This window comes from Macrotis lagotis, chromosome 2, assembly GCF_037893015.1.
Source record: "Macrotis lagotis isolate mMagLag1 chromosome 2, bilby.v1.9.chrom.fasta, whole genome shotgun sequence".
NCBI classification, from domain to species: Eukaryota; Metazoa; Chordata; class Mammalia; order Peramelemorphia; family Peramelidae; genus Macrotis; species Macrotis lagotis.
The window spans coordinates 249209044-249229899 of NC_133659.1; the positions used below are offsets into that span (position 1 = coordinate 249209044).

The 20856-nt window shown below is 37.9% G+C and overlaps 1 protein-coding gene across 9 annotated transcripts in view; it reads left to right on the top strand.

Moving 5' to 3' along the window:
- Window positions 1-20856, top strand: part of RAPGEF3 (Rap guanine nucleotide exchange factor 3) — a 37288-nt gene that overhangs the window by 9024 nt on the left and 7408 nt on the right. For 4 of the 9 annotated variants that reach the window (XM_074225679.1, XM_074225673.1, XM_074225678.1 and 1 more), the window contains exons 7-27: window positions 137-221; window positions 1099-1159; window positions 1369-1445; window positions 1681-1827; window positions 2411-2523; window positions 3108-3196; window positions 3672-3750; window positions 4103-4253; window positions 4361-4443; window positions 4792-4831; window positions 6618-6699; window positions 11118-11264; window positions 11958-12073; window positions 12391-12516; window positions 12694-12875; window positions 13135-13225; window positions 13371-13421; window positions 15077-15164; window positions 15346-15410; window positions 19929-19983; window positions 20688-20759. In XM_074225679.1, the coding sequence (XP_074081780.1) occupies window positions 137-221; window positions 1099-1159; window positions 1369-1445; window positions 1681-1827; window positions 2411-2523; window positions 3108-3196; window positions 3672-3750; window positions 4103-4253; window positions 4361-4443; window positions 4792-4831; window positions 6618-6699; window positions 11118-11264; window positions 11958-12073; window positions 12391-12516; window positions 12694-12875; window positions 13135-13225; window positions 13371-13421; window positions 15077-15164; window positions 15346-15410; window positions 19929-19983; window positions 20688-20759 (2000 nt within the window). Of the gene's footprint in view, window positions 1-136; window positions 222-1098; window positions 1160-1368; window positions 1446-1680; window positions 1828-2410; window positions 2524-3107; window positions 3197-3671; window positions 3751-4102; window positions 4254-4360; window positions 4444-4791; window positions 4832-6617; window positions 6700-11117; window positions 11265-11957; window positions 12074-12390; window positions 12517-12693; window positions 12876-13134; window positions 13226-13370; window positions 13422-15076; window positions 15165-15345; window positions 15411-16118; window positions 19431-19928; window positions 19984-20687; window positions 20760-20856 lie in introns of those variants that run through there. The other 5 variants (XM_074225676.1, XM_074225677.1, XM_074225675.1 and 2 more) reach the window with 5 other exon arrangements.

A 20856-nucleotide genomic window follows, 5' to 3' on the forward strand; every position in this document is an offset into this window, starting at 1 on the left:
CTACCACTTAGTAGTTATATACCCCCTTTCTCTGGGTCTTAGTTTCCTGATTTATAAAATGAGATCCAAGGTTCCATCTGGGTCTAACGTTGACTTTAAAACCCTTCCTCTCTGTATTGCTTTTCTGTGCCTATAGTCCTGGACAGCGCACAGAGGAGGAACTAGAACTAATATTTGAGGAGCTGCTTCATATCAAGGCTGTGGCCCATCTGTCCAACTCGGTCAGTTGTTCTCACAAACATTACTTTTGCCCCACTCCCTTCTAGGATATATATGTTTTATCATTGACTTTTTGTTATTGTTAGTTTTTTTAATAATCAAACTTTGATTTCCCTTTCTCCCACTTCATCCTCTTAAAAAAAATTAAAAAACCCAAAATCTTTATAACAAATATGCATAGTCAAGCAAAATCAATTCCGAAATCAGCCGTGTCCAAAAAGTGTTTCTCATTCTGGATATTTAGTCTGCAACTTCTCTGTCAGGAGGTAGAATGACCTCTCTGTCATCATGGACCCTCTGGAACCATGGTTGATCAATGCATTGATCAGAGTTCTTAAGTCTTTTAATTTTTTTTAATAATGTTATTGTTAGATTATAAATTATTCTCCTGGTTCTATTCACTTCATTCTGCATCTGTTCATAAAAATCTTGCCAAGTTTTTCTAAAATTATCCCTTTCATTATTTCTTATAGCACAATATTCCACGGCATTCATTTGCTATGATTCATTAAGCCAGTTGATGTGCATCCCCTTAGTTTCCAGTTCTTTGCCATTATGAAAAGGAGCTGCTACAAATTTTTTTCTGCATATCAATTTTTTCCTATTTATTTGATCTTGTTGGGATATAAGCTTAGTAAGAGGCATCACTAGGTTAAAGGGTATACAATTTAGTGATTTTTGAAGCATATTTCTAGTATAGCTTTCCCAGAAGGGACCCTTCAGACAGCTGTGTTAGGTACCTTCTTCCTTTTGCTGACTTCCCTACTACTTGTGATAAGATTCATGTATGGCTTCCTAATTCCATTAGTCCCCAAATAATAAATTGATCTTCCTTTTTCTGATTTTCTGCTGATTGTCCCCCTACCTCCCTTCCTATAGGTGAAGAGGGAATTGGCTGCTGTGTTGTTATTTGAGCCAAGCAGCAAAGCAGGCACTGTGTGTGAGTGGGATCTAAGGCTGGGGGGAGTGGGGGTTGAAGAGGTGGGGTGGGGAGCAGGAGACTGAGCAGAGTGGGAGCCTGAGGAACAAGAGCTTGTGGAGATTAGACTGTGAAGCGCTGGACTTCTAGTCCAGAAAGATATCAAAGCAGGTGACTACCTGTGGTGATGGAATTGGGGCTGGGCTCTATCTAATCTTTACTTTTCTCAGTGTTCAGCCAAGGAGATAAGGGGACCTCTTGGTACATTATCTGGAAGGGATCTGTTAATGTGGTGACCCATGGCAAGGTGTGTTTTTCTTTTGTCCTTCATCTATAAATCTCTCACTCTCCCTTCCATCTGTTGGGAATACATTGCCTTTTTGGTACCACTTTTTTTGGTGGCTTGGGTTGGGTTATTTGGCCCCAAGGCTTCTAGCTCATTTTCTGATTGATTTCATACATATACATATATATATATATATTGTGTGTGTGTGTGTGTGTGTGTGTGTGTGTGTGTGTGTGTGTGTGTGTGTGTGTGTTAGGGCCTGGTGACAACCCTGCATGAAGGAGATGACTTTGGGCAGCTAGCTTTGGTGAATGACTCACCACGAGCAGCCACCATCATTCTTCGGGAAGACAACTGTCACTTTTTGCGAGTGGACAAGCAGGACTTCAACCGTATCATCAAGGTTAGTCAAGTTTTGGAAAGCATGGAAGCATAAGAAAGGTAGAAAGAAGGGAAGATCAGACCTGAACTGAGGTTGGTATCAAAATGAGAAAGAAGAATTGGAGGCAAACTAAGGATGGAAAACTACAAAGGTCAGAGACTTAAAATTTATAGTAGAGATGGGAAATTTGAAAGAGAAGAGGATAAGGGAGTGTGAATGGAGTAAATATTGGATATATACATGTATATATACATTCACTGTATATTTCTCCAATATTTACTTCATTCACAATAATATATATGTTCCTATAGTTTTTGGATAAATAGAAGAGTCAGAAGGGAAGTGAAAATGGGACAGAAAAGATGATCAGACCCGGGAGATGATAAGCTAAATATAAATGGGAGTAAGGGAGTTAAAAGGGTAAGTCCAGTGATTCTGGGTAAGACTGGAAAAATAGGCAAGGGTTGTAGAGAGGAGAGAGGAGAGTTAAAGATCAATGTGGATATGGATTAAGTCTGGAAGTAATGGATAAGAATTCCAGAAGTGTGTCAAAGGAAACTGTTGGGCCTATGCTAAATAGTCATTTGATTGGCTTGGCATCCAGGATGTGGAGGCAAATACAATGCGTTTGGAGGAACATGGAAAAGTGGTGCTGGTACTGGAGAGGACCCCTCAGGGCAGTAGCCCCAACTGTCCCCTGAATCCAGGCAGGAATCGGTAACTTGTCCATTCTTGTTCTATTCCCAATTTCCTCCCAACTCATTCTATCTCCACTCCTGTTTTCTACTTCCCCTTCCTTGTTGGGACCCTTCCTACCTATGACAATATAGTAAAGAGAATGAAGGTCTTCAGGATATAGCAGTCACCTTGATGTACACAGTAGTACCCCTTGAAGCACTTACCAGCTAGTTTAGGCAGTTACCTCCACGAGGCAGCTAAATAAGGGGAAGGGTCTTGTATTTCTCAGATCAAACCAGCCTTGATATGGTGATGAGTAAAGTTTGTGGTAGGAGTGACTTGAGAATACAAAGGGGGAGGAGAAACCCTTGGGAAGGGCAAAGGGCTTGTGATCTTTCTCCCTTTATATCATGATTATGGTGATAGTCCTGAGTACTGATTTGTACTGATCCATTTCTTCTCTATGTAACAAAATTGTAGGATGTAAATGGTGGCAAGGCTTTGGTCAACTCCAGACTAGAGCTGCCTATTTAGATCATCTCAACTCATTCCTTAGCCTTGGAAATGGGTACTGGGTATGAGACCCTGTGGGGCTAGAGAGGTCCATTGAGTGTTGCCTTTAGGTACACAGTGATGTCGGGCACTCCAGAAAAGATCTTAGAGCTGCTGCTGGAGGCCGTGCGGCCGGACTCAAGTGCCCATGATCCCACAGGTACAGAACTCCCCCACCAGTTGGGAGACAGGGTCCCTCTCATCACCACTCCTCCTCTCCCCCATTGTACCCCCTGAGTGCTGTTTGACCTCACTTCACATTTAGTGAATCTTGTGCCCTTCAGACAGAACTTTTTCTGCCTTAGTTGGGGTGAGTATTGTAGATGCTGGAGTATGTATGATTAATTAAAATAAGAGGAGGTTCTTAATTTGGGGTCTGGGAACTTTTAAAAAAATTTTTTTAACTTCGTAATCTTATGTATTTTATTCATTCATTTAAATTTTTTTTAAATTTTGTAATCCTCTGTTATTTTATGTATTCATTTAAAAATATTATTCTAAGAAAGGGTACATAGGCTTTGCCAGATTGCCAGAGGGGTCTACAACAGAGCAAAGATTAAGAACCCTTGCTCAAAGACCACAGTGCTCTTATAATCTGATTCTTCCTTTCCTCCCTCTCTTCTCAACCCTTGCAGAGACATTCCTGGGTGACTTTCTCCTGACCCACAGCATCTTCATGCCTACTGCCCATCTCTGTGCCGCTCTCCTGCATCAATATCCTTCAAGCCAGACAAAAGAATAATGTATTAGAAAGAGTGTTAGTCAGGATACCTGGGTGAGCAAAGTGAGATTTATGGGCTAGATGATCTCTATGGTACTTTCCAGCAGTGGCTGTCTAGGATTCTAAGTGGTAAGGTTTATGCTGGTAAAATAGTAAAGATTAGGCTATAATGTGGAAGAGCAGAGAAAATAGTAAATGGTAGGCACTTTCTGTAGGTTGATCAAGGTCCTTGGCACAGATTTGTTGGTTTTTTTTCCTGGGGCATGGCTGTCATGTCCCTCCTTTGCTCAAAGCCTGATGGGCAGTATCCACTTTGTACTATGACTTTCTTTGACCAGCTATCACCTTTCATGTGGAACCAGCTGGTGGCACTGATCAGGAACGTGGCATCTATATCTGCAACAAGCGGCAAAAGATCCTAAGACTAGTCAACCAGTGGGTGACCCTGTATGGCCCTATACTCCACATAGACCCGGTAGCCCCCAGCTTCCTACAGGTAAGAGGAAGAGCCATCTGCAGAAGCCTAGGAATGGAGGAGGGAATCCACATGGAATCATGAGCAAGGGATGCATGTTACAGATGCCTTGGTATGTCTCCCTGTAGAAACTCTCAGAGCTGGTAAGCAGGGATATTCAGCTCGTCAACCTGCTACGGGATCAGGGACCAGAAAGGCGGCGGCACCATGGGTGAGCGAGCCTTCCAAGTACATAATGTTTTGTTTGCCAGTTTGCTCATGAAATCTCCAGGGGAAGGAACTGAAGTTTGGTGGGGGGAAGTGTCAAACTCTCTGAACTTGAAGGGGAACCCTTCCTTCCCTAATTGCCCCAAGACTGTGTTGCCTGTCATAGCCATTACTTCCATGAGATATGAGAAAAGTCCAAGACAATGAGCAGACAAGCTAACTGTGAATTGGAAATGGAATTTAAGAATTCAGGACTAGATCCCCTGGAGGTAGTGCCTTATAAGATGCCCTTCCCTGGAATCAGGCCCTTCCTAGCCACTCAACTTGACCATTCTTCTTATTTGCTCTGCAGGTTGGAAAATGGTGGTGGAAATATGTCACCACAATTAAAGGTACTAAATGTATGCCAGCTCCCCTCTCCCTCTCTGTTCTGTCCCTTGCTCCATAGAGTCCTACTTTTTGGTTGTGCTGCTTTTCCTTATCCCTACCCAGAAAAGGCTCTGCATACCTCATAGACTTCAGACATTAAGATTCTCATACTCTTACACACTCATATATATATATACGAAGATCCTTATAGACCAGACTTATGTATTCAATCAGTAAGCATTTACTAAACGCCTGCTGTGAGGATACTAGGCATAATGGGAGATATTAAAAAATACAAACTATTAATGTTCTCAATGGTTTATTATTTGAAGACAAGGTGTATATATATATGTGTGTATATATATATATATATGTACATATATATATATATATGTAGTGAAAAATTAACTACTAATACTAGGATTGTTTGGTTCTTTGCATCTATATTCCCAGATACAAATGAGGCGCTTGTCCCATAGTAGGTGTTTGTTATATATTGGTTGACTGTTACAGTATCATGCATGCCAAATTAGTGGTGCCGATGTTAAATATTATGCAGGTTTATAGAAGGGAGACATCAGTTGTGACTTACTGGAGAAAGTGGGAGTTAATCTGGGCTTTGAATAAACCTGTAGGGATGCTTAAGGCATATTTTAGAAGCTGGCAAAGTAGCTCAGCATGACTACAACAGAGGGTCCCATATAGGAAAGGAGAGAACCTGATTATAAAAGATTTGGGAAGGGGGTGTTCTCCTAGAGGCAACTTGTTCTCATGACAATACATGCTCTGTCTTCTCTCTCTCTCTCTCTCTCTCTCTCTCTCTCTCTCTCACACACACACACACACACACACACACACACACACAGAGACACAGACACCAGTGTGACATACTGAAAACAATGTTTTGGGAAGATTGAGATTATGATTTAAGGAGGCTAGTTAGGAGGAGACTGAGGGGAATACAGAAGATGTTTTGAATGAAGACTCAATGACATTTAGTGAATGGTTATGAAGGCTAAAAGAGGAAGAGGCTTCTTTAAGAATTTAGGAGCATAGAGATGATATTTGGAGTCATTGGAATGTATGAGATTTCTGAAAGAAAAAGTACAGAAAAAGAACATAAAATTGATGCTTGAAAAATGCCCACATTTATAGAGCAGGAAGAGAAGAATCAGCAAAGGAGACAAGAAAGGGCTCAGAGGAATAAAAGGACCAGGTTATTGCATTGTTGAAAAGGGGAAAGTAAAAAGCCTTGAGGAGGAGGTGGTCAATTATGTTAAATACTTCTAGGTTAAACTGAATAAAGATTGAGAAAAAGCCATTGATGGTCATTGTCTTAATCCATTGATAATTTCTGAAAGAACATTTCATAGTAGTAGAAACAGCTAAATTGCATGGGGATAAGGAAGAATAGGCTAAGAGGTAGTTTTTTTCAGTGAAAATGAGAGAAAGGAGATGAGAGGTCAAGCAAATATGATTTTTGATATGAGGAAAATGTGCTCCTTTTAGGTCAGAGGGGGGACAAAGTCCTGTAGATTCATAGTCATACAAATCTCTTTGCTTTACTGTTTGGCCCCTTCCCCTCCCTGGGATCTCATTATTTCCTTGAGGCAGGGGTGCAATGAAGAAAGGAAGTAGAGCTCTGGGGAGGCACTCTCTCTCTAGAGCTATGAAAACAGCATACTCTGGCCCATGAGGTACCCAGGAGGATCACCTGTCTGTGCTCCCTCCAGCTATCATGTTCATTCTCTTCCTCCTCATAGGTTTTTTTAGTCTTCTCTTCAACCTGCCCTTTTCTCTCTCATTTAGAATAGAACAGTTCCCATTTGGTTCCCCAGCTGTGATGAACCCTTCCTCAACAACAGATATGCTATCCAAGCTCTGGACAAAGGTTGGTAGTATGACCCACATTCCTGTTGACTCCTAACTCCTTTCCTACTGAAATCTCCTTAGTACCTTCAGTGGTATTATTACCTTATTACCTTATAACGGTTTTACCTTATTACCTTATGCTATGCTCTGGGTCCCTCCTTATCTCTCCCTCTGACTTCCATATTAAAGAGTCTCTTTCCCCTTTAGGAAATTCCTTTTTTTATTTAGTTTTCATTAAGAATTTGGATAAAACCTTTTTTATATAAAAAATAGAAAAAAAGAGAATAACACATGAAGCCATGAATCTCAAATATGTATAATGTGGGGTTTTTTTTAAAATTTTTAAATAAATTTAACATAATAGTTCCAACACTGTTCTGATGATCTGAGTTGTGTATCTTTCTGATATTCCTTCTCTCTTCTGTGTTTTATAAATGTTTCATTAATACTTTTTTCCCTTCCTCAATTACCTTCATCAAACAAACAATAAATTCCTTACCTTTTGATAATTAAGCATAGTCAAACAAAAGGTTCAACTCATGGCCTTATCAGAAAATATAGATATCCTTCTACATCTCTATCTTTTAGCTTATTACCATAATCTTTGTCCCAGAGGTGGGAAATATGATTAGTCATAACACTGATGAGAATTTTTAAGTCTTTCAAAGTTGTTTTCTTTTACATTATAGTTATTCCTGTCAATCATTTTCCTCATTCTACTTATTTTACTCTCCATTAGTTAATATTATTTTTCAGATTTTTATGAATCTTTTTTCTAATTTCTTAAAGCTCAATAATATGCATTATATTTATATACCAGCATTTGTTTATTTTCTTCCAAATCTTCACTACAATGAAAAGTGCTGTTACAAAATAAAAAATCTAAACAGTTTAGTGACTTTGGATGTTTAGTTCCACCTCATTTTCTAGAATAGTTGGTTCAGTTCCAGCTCCAACAGCATACAGATAATTTCTTCAACAATCATCATTTCCCTTTTGTATTATCTTTGCCAATCAAATGGTTCTAAGATGGAACTTTAGTTGTTTTATTTTGTGTTTTTCTTTATTTTTTATTATTTTTATATTCTTTATTATAATATTTTATATGGTTGATGATAGCTTGCATATCTCCTTTTGAGGCTTGCCTTTTCAAATTCTTTGACCATTTGGCTATTATTATCCTTGAAGGGTGGACCTTTAAATATTTTTTTAGATTTTTATAGTTCTATTGAATGGAATTTTTCTATCTCTTTCTGCTGGGTTGTTATGATAACATATCAAAAGGCTGACAATTTTGTGCATTTATGTTTTTATAATTTTGAAGATTTTATTTATTTTGAGTTTTACAATTTTCCCCTATTCCCTTCCCCCACCCCCCACAGAAGGCAATTTGCCAGTCTTTACATTGTTTCCATGGTATACATTGATCCAAATTGAATGTGATGAGAGAGAAATCGTATCTTTAAGGAAGAAACATAAAGTATAAGAGATAGCAAGATCAGACAATAAGATAATCAGTTTTTTTTTCCTAAATTAAAGGTAATAGTCCTTGGTCTTTGTTCAAACTCCACAGTTCTTTCTCTGGATACAGAAGATATTCTCCATAGCAGACAGCCCCAAATTGTCCCTGATTCTGTGCTTATTTTATATTCTGCTACTTTACTAAAGTTATCATTTCAGCCAGTTTTTTTAGTTGTGATTAGGATTCTTTAAGTAAACCATAATGCCATCTACAAAAAAAGTGACCATTTTGTTTCTTCTTTTCCTATGTTCATTGCCTCAAATTTTTCTTTTTGTTATAGCTAGGATTTATAGTATTATATCAAATAACAATGTTGACAATGGTAATCCTTGCTTTACTACTGATCTTTTTTGGAAAGGCTTCTAGCATTTCTCCATTAAAGATAATACTAGCTCTTGGTTTTAGATAGATAAAATTTGTCAATTTTTATGATTTTAAACTTTTTGGCATAAAGGAGTATTGTGTTTTGTCAAAATTACCTATATTTATTAATATAATCATGTCATTATTAGTATGATTGTTATGTTTAGTTTTCTTTCTATAGATATGACCTTATATTCTTTATATAAATTCAACCTGATCTTTGTGTATATTCTTTTTTATATATTATTGTAGCCTTTGCTGCTAAAATTATAATCAAGAAATTTTGAATCAATTTTCTTCCTCTGCTTATTTTGATATCTGAAATATATTTGACTTATCCATGAAGTTTAATAGGATTCTTTCTTTCCCTATTTGTTTAAACAATTTAGAAAACACTGGAATTGATGACTCTTTTGCTCTAATTGCTTGATAGAATTCACTTTTAAATACATCTAGTTCTGGATTTTTTTTCCCCTCTACTAGTTTTTTTAAAATAAGATGGAGTCATTTAAATTTTCTATTTCTTATCCTATCTAGATAATTTATGTAACTATTCATCCATTTCATTTAAATAAGTTTTGTTGGAATATAATTGGGCAAAAAATTTCTTTTTTTTAAGGTTTTTTCAAGGCAAATGGGGTTAAGTGGCTTGCCCAAGGCCATACAGCTAGGCAATTATTAAAGTGTCTGAGGCCGGATTTGCCTTCAGGCACTCCTGACTCCAGGGCCAGTGCTCTATCCACTGCACCACCTAGCCATCCCCCCCCCAAAAATTTCTAATGATTTCTCATATTGCCTCTTAATTTGTTATAATTTCTTTTTATTTTTTAAATTTACAATGGATTTTTCCCCTCTTTTTTAGAATCAGGCTAGCTAGCAGTTTCTGTTTTATTGATTTTTTAAAAGCAGATTCCTAGTGCTATTTATTTGTTCAGTGTCTCTTTTTAATGATCACAGTATTTGTTTTTGTATTCATTTCATTTTTGTTGCTTCTCTAGCTTTTATTATGCGCATGCCTGATTCATTGATCCATTGTTCCTTTCTTTTGTAGATAAAAGTATTTAGAGATATAAATTTCTCTGAGTATAGCTTTGATTTGTTCTTCCATTGTTGTCATTCTGTTTGCTAAAAATTATCTGTGGTTTCTATAATTTGTTCCACAGATTCTTGAGGATTAAATTATATGTAGTCTTTACTTAAGTTTGAATTTTTCTTCAAATATTCTTTGTTGATTTTAATTTTTAATTATATTGTTGTCATTAAATGGTATATTTAATTTTTTTTCTTTTTTGTATTTCTTTATGCCCTAAAAAAATGGGGGTTAGCAAGCTATGGCATATGAACCAATTCTGCCCTTTTACTCTTTTATGACTCACGAACAAGGACTATTATAGTTTTGTTATCAATTTCTCCTTGAACTTAAGTCAACTTTTTCTTTAGGTACTTAGATGCTATATTTGGTGCATATATTATTTTAAAATAAGTTTTTATTGATTTTTTTGGCTTTTATAGCACTATAATTTCCCCTGTCATTCCCCCTTTTCCCCTTCCCAGAGAGCCAACTCATATGGAAATAACAATTTTGAGGAAAAAAAGAGAAAAAGATGAAAAATCATCATAACTGATCAATACATCAAAAATTTTGAAAATATGTACCTTCTGCCTCTGCAAAGTAGAGATGGTGGGAGCAGTGTCAAAGTATTTCTTCCATCTCTTCTCTCAAGCTTTTGTAACAATCACTTTTTTGGTTGTTTTTGTGGTTCTTTTTTCCAGTTACCTGTTATGGTCATTGGGCATATTTTTCTTGGTTCAGTTTCATTTTTCATCAGTTCATTTAGAATTTTATATGCTTCTCATTTTCATTTCTTACAGAAGTGCTAAATTCATGTCCCACTATTTATATAGCCATCCTCAAGTCAAAAGGCATCAATTTTGTTTCCAATTCTTTTGCTATCACAAAAAGTGCTACAATGAAAATAAATATATAAGAGAACTTTCTGTCCATCAAAGGTCTCCTGGGGGGTGGTGTCTAATCCTAGTTATAGAATCTCTGTATCAAAGGGTACAGGGCTTTAAGTAACTTTATTCGTACAATTCCATATTGTCATCTTTGATTTGAAGTAATTTTTTTCTAGTTTTTGCAAGGCAATGAGGTTAAGTGACTTGCCCCAGGTCACACAGCTAGGTAATTATTAAATGTCTGAGGCTGGATTTGAACTGAGGTCCTCCTGACTCCAGGGCCGGTGCTCTATCCACTGCACAACCTAGCTGCCCCTAAGGCATTTTTTCATATGATTGCTCATAGTTTTCCATTCTTTTGGAAACTTTGTTCATATCGTTTGATCAACTTGTTAGGAAAAGACTTAGTTATGGCCCTCTATCGTGCGTGCGTGCGTGTGTGTGTGTGTGTGTGTGTGTGTGCATGTGTGCATGTATACTTTTTTTCTCTTAACCATAGTTAATAGGCTAAGTGACAGGTAGTTTTTTCTTACTGTTTACCACTCAAGAAAAGGGGATGTGAACCCACCCGATTCATGCTTCTTCTTCTCCAGTCCCCTATGACATCTGCCTACCAAATCACTCAGTACTGACATTGCATCTACCAGTGACAGCTTCTGTGAGAGAAGTGATGACTACCCTGGCACAAGAGAATGGCTGGATACAAGGCCAGGTGCTGGTTAAGGTCACATCTTCAGGGGGTAAGTTGTACATCCTCCCAAATAAGGGGACTGATCCATTCCCAGACTTCTGAAATCAGGAATAAAATGAGTGTGGCTAAGTGTCCTAAGAGTCCTTAAAAGCATAGAAAATTGCTCATCAATAAGTCAATCAACAAGACTGGGTATAGTTGTTGAAGCTCCTGCATGATTAGGGCAGGAGGAGCTTCCCTAAAATATTTGTGGGTAAAGAGGAGGCAAGACAGAGTGAAAGGATTCAGGACTGCTAATTCCCAGTTTCTCTTTTTAAATTCTAAAGCTGAGGGGCAGCTAGGTGGCATAGTGGATAAAGCACCAGCCCTGGAGTCAGGATTACCTGGGTTCAAATCCGGTCTCAGACACTTAATAATTACCTAGCTGTGTGGCCTTGGGCAAGCCACTTAATCCCATTTGCCTTGCAAAAAAAAAAATTCTAAAGCTGAAACCAAAACTCTCTGTTGACACCTTAAAGATATTGTAGTAATGTCTGCTGTCGAAGAGATTATTTCCATTTGACTTATTTCACCTCTCCCATTCCTTTGGGGTGGAAGTAAGAGTTGTAGTTAATGACTTTGAGGCAACAGCCAATGTTCCTTTCTCCTTTTATTTGGAAGCAAATAGTCCCTTGTGGAAAAGAATTATTCTATCTTATTTTTCTTGAACCCTGTATTTTCTTGTCACTTCCTACTGTCTTAGCCATAGCTTCTCCCACAGACACCATTGGTCTACAACCAGATGCCCGTGGTGTGGCAACATCCCTGGGACTCAATGAGCGTCTCTTCATTGTTAACCCACAGGAAATACACAAGCTGGTAAGTAGCTTAGCAGAAAACCAGAGTAGAGACATAACTCTAAATAGGGTATCCTGATAAAGAGAAGTGAATTCAATACCTGAGGGAAAGAGAGGAACCATATATAAACTTCCCTGGGAAACCCTTGGCAATATCTCCAGCTCTTCCTTCTCATCTTACAGCTATGTCCAACATACATAGACAATCCTTACTACTCCCAGTTCTTATCTCAACACACACACACACACACACACACACTTCTCCCCCCCACCCCCAGAGTTCCCTTCACCTCTCTCTGAACTTTGTTGGCATCTCCATTAGTTCTTTCTCACCTGCAGACCCCACACCCAGATCAGCTTGGGCCCAGGGTGGGCTCAGCTGAGATTCTGGATCTAATAAGTGCCAAGGACCTGGCAAGCCAGCTGACTGACCATGACTGGAACCTTTTCAACAGCATCCACCAGGTGTGGGGGAGACCTCAGCTAGATGTGATGGATGTGGGAGAGGGGAACAACTGGGAATAATAGGATCAGAATTGGGCTCTATGTGGCTGAGAAGGAGGGCTTTATGAGGCTAAAAGTGTGGGGGAGGGTTGGGTCCAGTTTGACTCATCATAACTCTACCTTCCCCCAACCCCTGAGGTGGAGTTGATCCACTATGTGCTGGGACCACAGCAACTCCGAAATTCTACCACTGCCAACCTGGAGCGCTTCATGCGGCGTTTCAATGAACTACAGTACTGGGTGGCCACAGAACTGTGCTTATGTCCTGTACCTGGTCTTCGCACTCAGCTGCTCCGAAAGTTTATCAAGCTGGCTTCTCAGTGAGTGGGAAGATTATGGGAAAGAGAGGACAGTTTTTAGACCAGAAAGCTGAACCCTGGGGTAGTCATTTCCAGGTTCCATCTATCTTGATCTCATCACTGTATCTAATGCCTTTGTCTCTTTCACCATCATCTTTTTCCTATTCTTCATAATCCCTTCTTATTTTCTTTGCCAGTCTAGTCTAGTTCTAGTTTTTTCCTTTGTTTAGTGCACTATGCTAGCTAATTTGTGACTATGACCCTGGTTGCTCTTTCTTAGCCTCAAAGAGCAGAAGAACCTCAATTCTTTCTTTGCGGTCATGTTTGGCCTCAGCAACTCTTCCATCAGCCGACTTGCCCTCACTTGGGAGGTAGGTTTTTCCTCTGGGTAAAATTAGGGGGTGAGAGACCCTGGACACTGTCCTGAAAATAGACCAGATCCCATTTCCTAGAAAGGGAATCATGTAACATAACAGAAAATCCCCAACTCTATTTTTTTGTCTCTGAATTTCTTAGCGGTTGCCCCACAAAGTTCGGAAATTATATTCTGCCCTCGAACAGCTGCTGGTAAGTCTGTTGCCTCCGCTGGCCATCTCCCTCTTCCTTCAAATCCCTCACTCCTTGAATTAAAGTCAGGGCTATCTTCCATATCTCCTCACCTCATGCAACCCTCCAAATTAGCCAAATCTGGCATAGGGCCTGTTTTTCTTAAGAACTATTGAAAGAGTGTTTCTGCTTTTAGCATCATTCTGTACATTTAATATTATGGGGTATGAACAGTCATAAGTTTTGGGGTGGCAACAAGATATGAAATGTATGGTCCAATGTTGCCATTCCATACCTGTGTGATAGATGGCATACATTGTCATTTTGTGATATGTGATATATATTGGAGAGAGTGTCTTGAGATAAACATGGCAATGATCTGAGGGGACAAAGAGAGGGCCTAAGGGGAAAATGACCTCAATTTATTGACTAAAAGTTCAAAAACTAAGTCTGGACATCAAATACTAGACTCATCAACAGCAAAGTCAGACAATGGGTTTAGAGAACCTGTGCATCAGATGAGATCTGAAGAGGAAGAGGATTTTGTAACCCCAGTCATTTCCTAGAGATTCCCATGGACTATGGAATTCAAAGCAATTCAACAAACATTTATTGAAAACTAACCCCTTGAAGGTATTGAAGGTACTAAAATAAAAAACAAAAGTCTCTGCCCTCAAGGAATTTTCATTCTAATGGAATTGAGTAAAGATAAATGTTAATAAATATAAAATATACATAAATTAATTTCAGTTTCAGAATTGGTTACTGAAGTAGAAAATTAAGGGAATCTGAGGGGAAAATAATTTCTCCATTTTGGATTTTGCAAAAGAGAGGAAGAGGAAAGCTGGGCATACATAGTCTAATATGTACCTTAGGTTTAGGGAGAGCGATATCATAGGATTCTAGGATTCAGGGAAAGTATAGGTCAAATTCAGTGGATTGAAGTTCTAGAGGGGAAGTCAAGTCAAGAGATTGGGAAGCTCTCAAAAATAAAATTCTGAAAACTCATAATAATTTTGATGACTTAAAAAAAAAGAATCAGGGGGCAGCTAGGTGGCGCAGTGGATAGAGCACCAGCCCTGGAGTCAGGAGTACCTGAGTTCAAATCTAACCTCATACTTAATAATTACCTAGCTGTGTGGCCTTGGGTAAGCCACTTAACCTCAATTGCCTTGCAAAAACCTAAACATAAAATAAAATAAAATAAAATAAAATAAAATAAAATAATCAGTTATTTAAACACTTTGATGTGGAAGCCCAGTGAACTCATCAACAAACTTAGATTCTAAAAAAATAGAAAACATGCAGGGATCAAGGGCAAGTTATAGAAATAAAATCAGAAATATACTTAGTAGTAGTCCCATGAAGAGGAACTGTAACAATCTCTAATTCTAGGAAATGTCAATAAGAAACCATTCTCAGGAATTTGTTAACCCTCAGGTTTTCTCCTCTATTCCTTTCTGCCCCTAAACAATAAATTCTATCTTTAAGAGTGCTGTCTGACTCTATAATTTGGGTGAAGATACCTACTGGTTTTTAGTATCTTCCTGCAAAATTAGTTAGTGTATACCATGTGGTGGTATGCTGTATACCACAAAAAATGTGTTAAAAAATATAAGGATGATGATATTGGGTATATAAAGGGTCTTAACAGTCTTTGTGAACTTCTCTGTCAGGACCCATCCTGGAATCATCGTGTGTACCGATTGGCACTTACCAAGCTGTCCCCTCCCATCATACCCTTTATGCCCCTTCTCCTCAAAGGTAAATGGCATTGGGATCTAACTTTCCTTTAATGGGAAGGGAGAGGATAAGGAACATGGTAAAAATGGAGGTGGGAGGTAGGTTTGGGGAATCCCTGTTCTTTTTCCTTCAACCTTTCCTAGGATAAACATAGGGGAAAAATTTGTGGGACTTTTGAATATTAATCTATAGCTCCCTACAGACATGACCTTCATCCATGAGGGAAACCATACACTGGTAGACAGTCTCATCAACTTTGAGAAGATGGTGAGTGTGGGAAAGTGGGGATCTTAGAGTTTGAGGTTGAGATAGAAGGGAAACTCAGAAACCAGACATTGGAAATTGGAAAGCAAAATTTTTTTTGTTGTTAAAATACATTTTAATTAATTAATTAATTAACTTTTGCCTTTACCTCCCATCCATTTCAGCCATACCCAAAAACCTCATAAAAAATTCAAGCAGGGGTGGCTAGCTGACACAGTGGATAAAGCACCGGCCCTGGAGTCAGGAGTACCTGGGTTCAAATCTGGTCTCAGACACTTAATAATTAACTAGCTGTGTGGCCTTGGGCAAGCCACTTAACCCCATTTGCCTTGAAAAAACCTTAAAAAAAAATTCAAGCAAAAACATCCAATTCAGTGATCACTTTTGATAATGTATATACTATTCTGTCCTAGTAGTCCCCTATCTCTCTTTTGTGAGGGAGGAGGTATGTTTAATTATCTTATCTCTGAAACCTAGTTTTTTAAAATTTATTTGAAGTCTGACCTCCTTTTAGTGATCTTTTGATTTGCATTATTGTAGTCATTCTGTATCATTGTTCTCAGGCCTACTTTTTCTCTCTGCATCACTTCTTGAAAATCTTCCCATATTTGTCTGAATTCCTCATAGAATTTCTCACTGCACTTATTACTGTACTTTTAAAATGCTTTATTTGTGCTCTTCTCTTTTTTGTCCTTTAATGTCATCATCAAGAATCATTTATTAAGGGCCCACTAAATGCTTGGTACTATACTAGTCATGAAGATACAAAGATAAAAGTGAACCATCCCTGCCTTCAACGACTGTATATTGTAATGAAGAAACAAAAGGCAAATATTTTTGTTGCCAATACCAGGTAAATTTGTAGGGAAAGGTGTTTAGTAACTGGGAGACACAGGAAAAGGCCTACAAAGAAGACACCTGAACTAAATCAAAAGGAAATCAGAAGTTGCAGAGGTGAAGCTTATAAGCTTGAGGGACAGCCTCTATAAAGGTATAGGGAAAAGAGATGGAATGTCATATATATGAAAAATCTCATGAAGATAGAAATGACAAGATGAGGTGATTGATTTGGATATGAGGGATGAGTGAAAGTGATGAATCGGGGATGATTCCAAGGCTGTGAATCTGGGTGACTGGAAGGATGGTAATATTCATTAGTAATAAGAAAGTGGGTTTGGAAGAAAAGATTAATTCTTTTTTGGTCATGTTGAGTTTGGGATACCTACAGGACGTTCAATTAAAAATGTTCATTATGTAGTTCCTTCCATTTATATTCCCTTTATCTTATATGTTCATAGTTATTTGTATGTTGCTCCTACTCTCTTAGAATATGAGTTTCTTGAGGACAGGGAGGAGAGTTATAAAATGTTAGAGAACTATTGAGAGTTTTTTAAAGCTAGGGTGAAATTTGGGCATGATTTTAGACAGCAAGGAAGGATCCTATAGATAGGATCATAGAACTAGAGACTCATCTTAATAATCATCTTGTCTGACCACATCATTTTGGATGAGGAAGTCAAGGCTATAAAGCGAAAATGACTAATAACTAAAAGTTTTAAATCAAGTCTTTTTTTTAATTACATCAAGATGCCTCTTCTGAATAGGGAGAGAATACTAAATGGGGATTGGAGGAAGATGATAATGGATGGTAGCAGTCTTCTAGAGAATGTAGAAGCAGATGAGATCAAAGATTAATGGGTGTTGGCCTTGGTGAGTAGAAGTGTTGTTTCTTTATCAGAAACTTAGAACAAAGGAAGAAATAATGAGGATTGAAGTGGGGAGAGTGATGTCAAGCAGAATGAGATGGAAAGGGGAAAAGAAGGAACTCATGGCAAAGGGTCATGACTTTTCATTTTCTGTGGAACAGTTCCCAACTGAGATTGTGAGAGATACTGCTTATTCTTGAGGAGTGAAGAGAATGTTTTAAGAAGTACAGGGTTAGAAAAACATTGTACATCCTAACAGCAGCATAGGGGTGATGATTAACCTTGATGGACTTGCTCATTCCATCAGTGCAACAATCAGGGACAATTTTGGGCTATCTGCTATGGAGAATACCATCTGTATCCAAAGAAAGAATTGTGGTGTTTGTACAAAGACCAAAGACTATTACCTTCAATTTAGAAAAAAAACTGTTATCGTATTATGTAATTTTGCTATCTCTTATACTTTTTTTTTCTTCCTTAAGGATATGATTTCTCTCTCATCACATTCAACTTAGATCGATGTATACTATGGAAACACTGTAAAGACTAACAGACTGCCTTCTGTGGGGGGTGGGGGAAGGGAAGCAAGAATGGGGGGGAATTGTAAAACTCAAATTAAATAAAATCTTTCTTTAAAAAAAAAAAGAAGTAAAGGGTAAGGGGCAACTAGGTGGCACAGTGGCTAGAGTACTGGCCATGGAGCCAGGTGGACCTCAGTTCAAATCCAGCCTCAGATACTTAATAATTTCCTAAGTGTGTAATCTTGGGCAAGTCACTTAATGCCATTGCCTTAAATAAATATTTTTTTTAAAAAAGAAGTAAAAGGTAGCCTTATAATATTGGATGTCCATAGGAAGGCACAAGAATATAACCAGAGTAGGAGTGATGACCTGGGAAAGTACTAAAGAGTGTATGTCCACAGTTAATAGGCATTGGAGGTCAATGGAGGTTACAGGATAGATAGATTGGAAGAGGGAATGGAGGTCATGTTGTAGATGAAGACTAGGTATAAGAGTAAGGTATAAGAAGATATCTAATTATAGGAGATTATGATTGAATAAAGGAATTTTAGTTTTTTTGATTATGAAACTAAAAGAACACAGCTACAATATGTGTAATTCAGATGGAGTAAAGAGTAAGATGAGAATTTAGAAAACAGGAAATAGGTAGCTATTTTCTAGTATAAAAGTAAGACTTGGAGTTGGGAGGGAGATAATGATCCAGGTACTAAATTCATTGAGACAAGAAGGAGAATGTCCTAGATACCGTTACAAATCACTTGGGTATAAATTGGGTAATAAATTTGAATTGATTGAACTTCAAAGAAGGAAGGATGGTAGAGATTTGAGATAGAACTGGGATCAGAAATTTTATGGTGGAAATAAAGGTATAACCAGCACTTGCAAAGATGCAATGTCGTAAGGATTGGTTGTAGAGAGACAGTCAGATTTCTTTGAGTACCAGAAGACAGAAGGAGCATGAGAAGAAAAGGACTAAAATGAAAGAAAGAAGTTTGTTAATTTTAGAACAAGAGTTCAAGAACGTACAGAATAGGGAACAAGCAGAGCTGGAATACGAGATGAGGATAAGAATGGACACTAGGGGTTTGGGAGAGGAGTCAAATTACCAAAGACTCCCTTCCCTAAATAGACCTCTCCTTTATAACAAGTATAGTTAAATAAAGCAAATCAACACACTGATCATACCCAGAAATAACTGTTGTGCTCAATTTATTCTGCATTATTTCATATAAGTTTCCCCAAGTTTCTCTGAACTTTTCATACTTATCATTTTTATAGGATGATAATTACAATAATATGTGATTGTATTCCCATAGCATTTTTTCAGACATTTCCCTCCTTAGTTTTCAATTCTTTTTGAACTTTTAATAATATAAATACTTGAAACTTTTGTCATTCATTTCATTATCAATAAAATAAAAAATTATATGATTAAATTATTCTGTGATTTCACTGATACGGGTACCCCTTCTATTAATGTAGTTCATACCCCTTCATATTTTAGTAAACACTTTGCTGTATTGCAGTGATGAATCTCTCTGGTTTTGCTGGCAGGAGTTGTCTTTTTCTGGGTTTCTAATTGAAACTTTTTTTTGCTTGGTAGTCCCCTCCAGCATATAAGCTTTGAAAGTATAAAAACCTATAAAAACCTAGTCCATCTTTGTTCCACCGTGAGACATTGGAGTTTAGTTGACAGGGAAGAGGGAGGATAATCTATTTATGTTATATGCGTAGGCACATAGGTAGGGGTTTGTGTTTGTGTGTGTGTGTGTGTGTGTGTGTGTGTGTGTGTGTGTGTGTAAATACTGAAAGCTTGAAAGGTAGAATATCATACTAAATAGAGAACTGGCTTAATTTAAGAAAACCTGGGTTCAAATCTCACCTCAGATACCAACTGACTCTATGACCTGTCACTCAATCACTCGGTGCCCCATGCAGGTCTTTCAGGGGATAATTTTCTGGAGCAAATGCCAATCTACATTGGTAAAGAGAATTTTGTGCATCAATGAAATCACAGATCAGGTTTAAGAAAAGTATGTATGCACTAATTTGTAAAAATACCTGCCTTAGTTCTATCTCTCTTCTTACCTGTCCCATTTCCTTAACCTGGGAGGGAATGTGATCTAGTCTCTTCTGTCTTTCTGATCACAAGTGACCTGAAGGTAGGGTAATATTCTCTTTAGGACACCCAGCAAAGCTAGCACCATTTAAATATTTCAGTTTCCTCTCTAGATGGTGGGTTTGAGGGTAGTTGGGCTGCTTAAGGTCCTTACACCTGTTTTTATTGCTTCCAGCGAATGATGGCCAGAACTGTACGCATATTGCATCATTGTCGAAGTCATAATTCTGGTAAGAAAGAACTAGGACAACGCCACCTTTCTTTCCTTTTCTCTCTAGATGTTAAATATTACAGAGCAGACATTTACTTTAACTCAACTTAGGGATCCATATGATTAGATAACTCAAAAGTAAGGGAACTCCTGGTACTTGGGCTGCTCTCTTAGGTTACCCAAAACTAAAAATACCTAAAAAACTTTGGAATTTACACATGTGTTCATATAGGTCTAAAGATGGAAGAAACCTCAGTTACCAATCCTTTAATCTAGACCTAGGGTCTTTGAATTTGTTTTTTAAAATATTTTTAGCTGAATTTCAAGATAATTGGTTTCCTTTGTAATACTATGTATTTTATTTTAAGTGTTTTAAAACATCATTTTGAGAAGGGTTCTATAGGCTTCCTAGACTGCTATAAGGGTCCAAGATACAAGAATGGCTAAGAACCCTTGCTATGGTCTATATTTTACATATAAAAAAATTGAGGCCCAGGGAGATTAAGTGTCTTGTTCAAGGTCACATAAGTAAGAAGTGTCAGAGGTCTACTGATTTCCAAACTAGTGTTGTCCAAAATTCCTCATTCCTCTAACTGTCTTGCAGTTAGGTATTCTGTTCCCATTCAAATATTTTCTTTTGTCTACCAACCTTTAGGGTTGGTATTCATTCGGGCTCAATCTCCGGCACAATCTCTTTGACTCACTTTTCTTATCCCTCTACAGTGCCTCTCTCTCCACTCCGGAGCCGAGTTTCCCACATACATGAGGATAGCCATACCGTGAGAATTTCTACTTGTAAGATCATTGTGGAGACATCAGGGATGCATCCAGATATTGGGGAGGAAGATGGTTCAGAAAGATAAGAGTAGGCAGGATTCTAGAGACTTGGGAA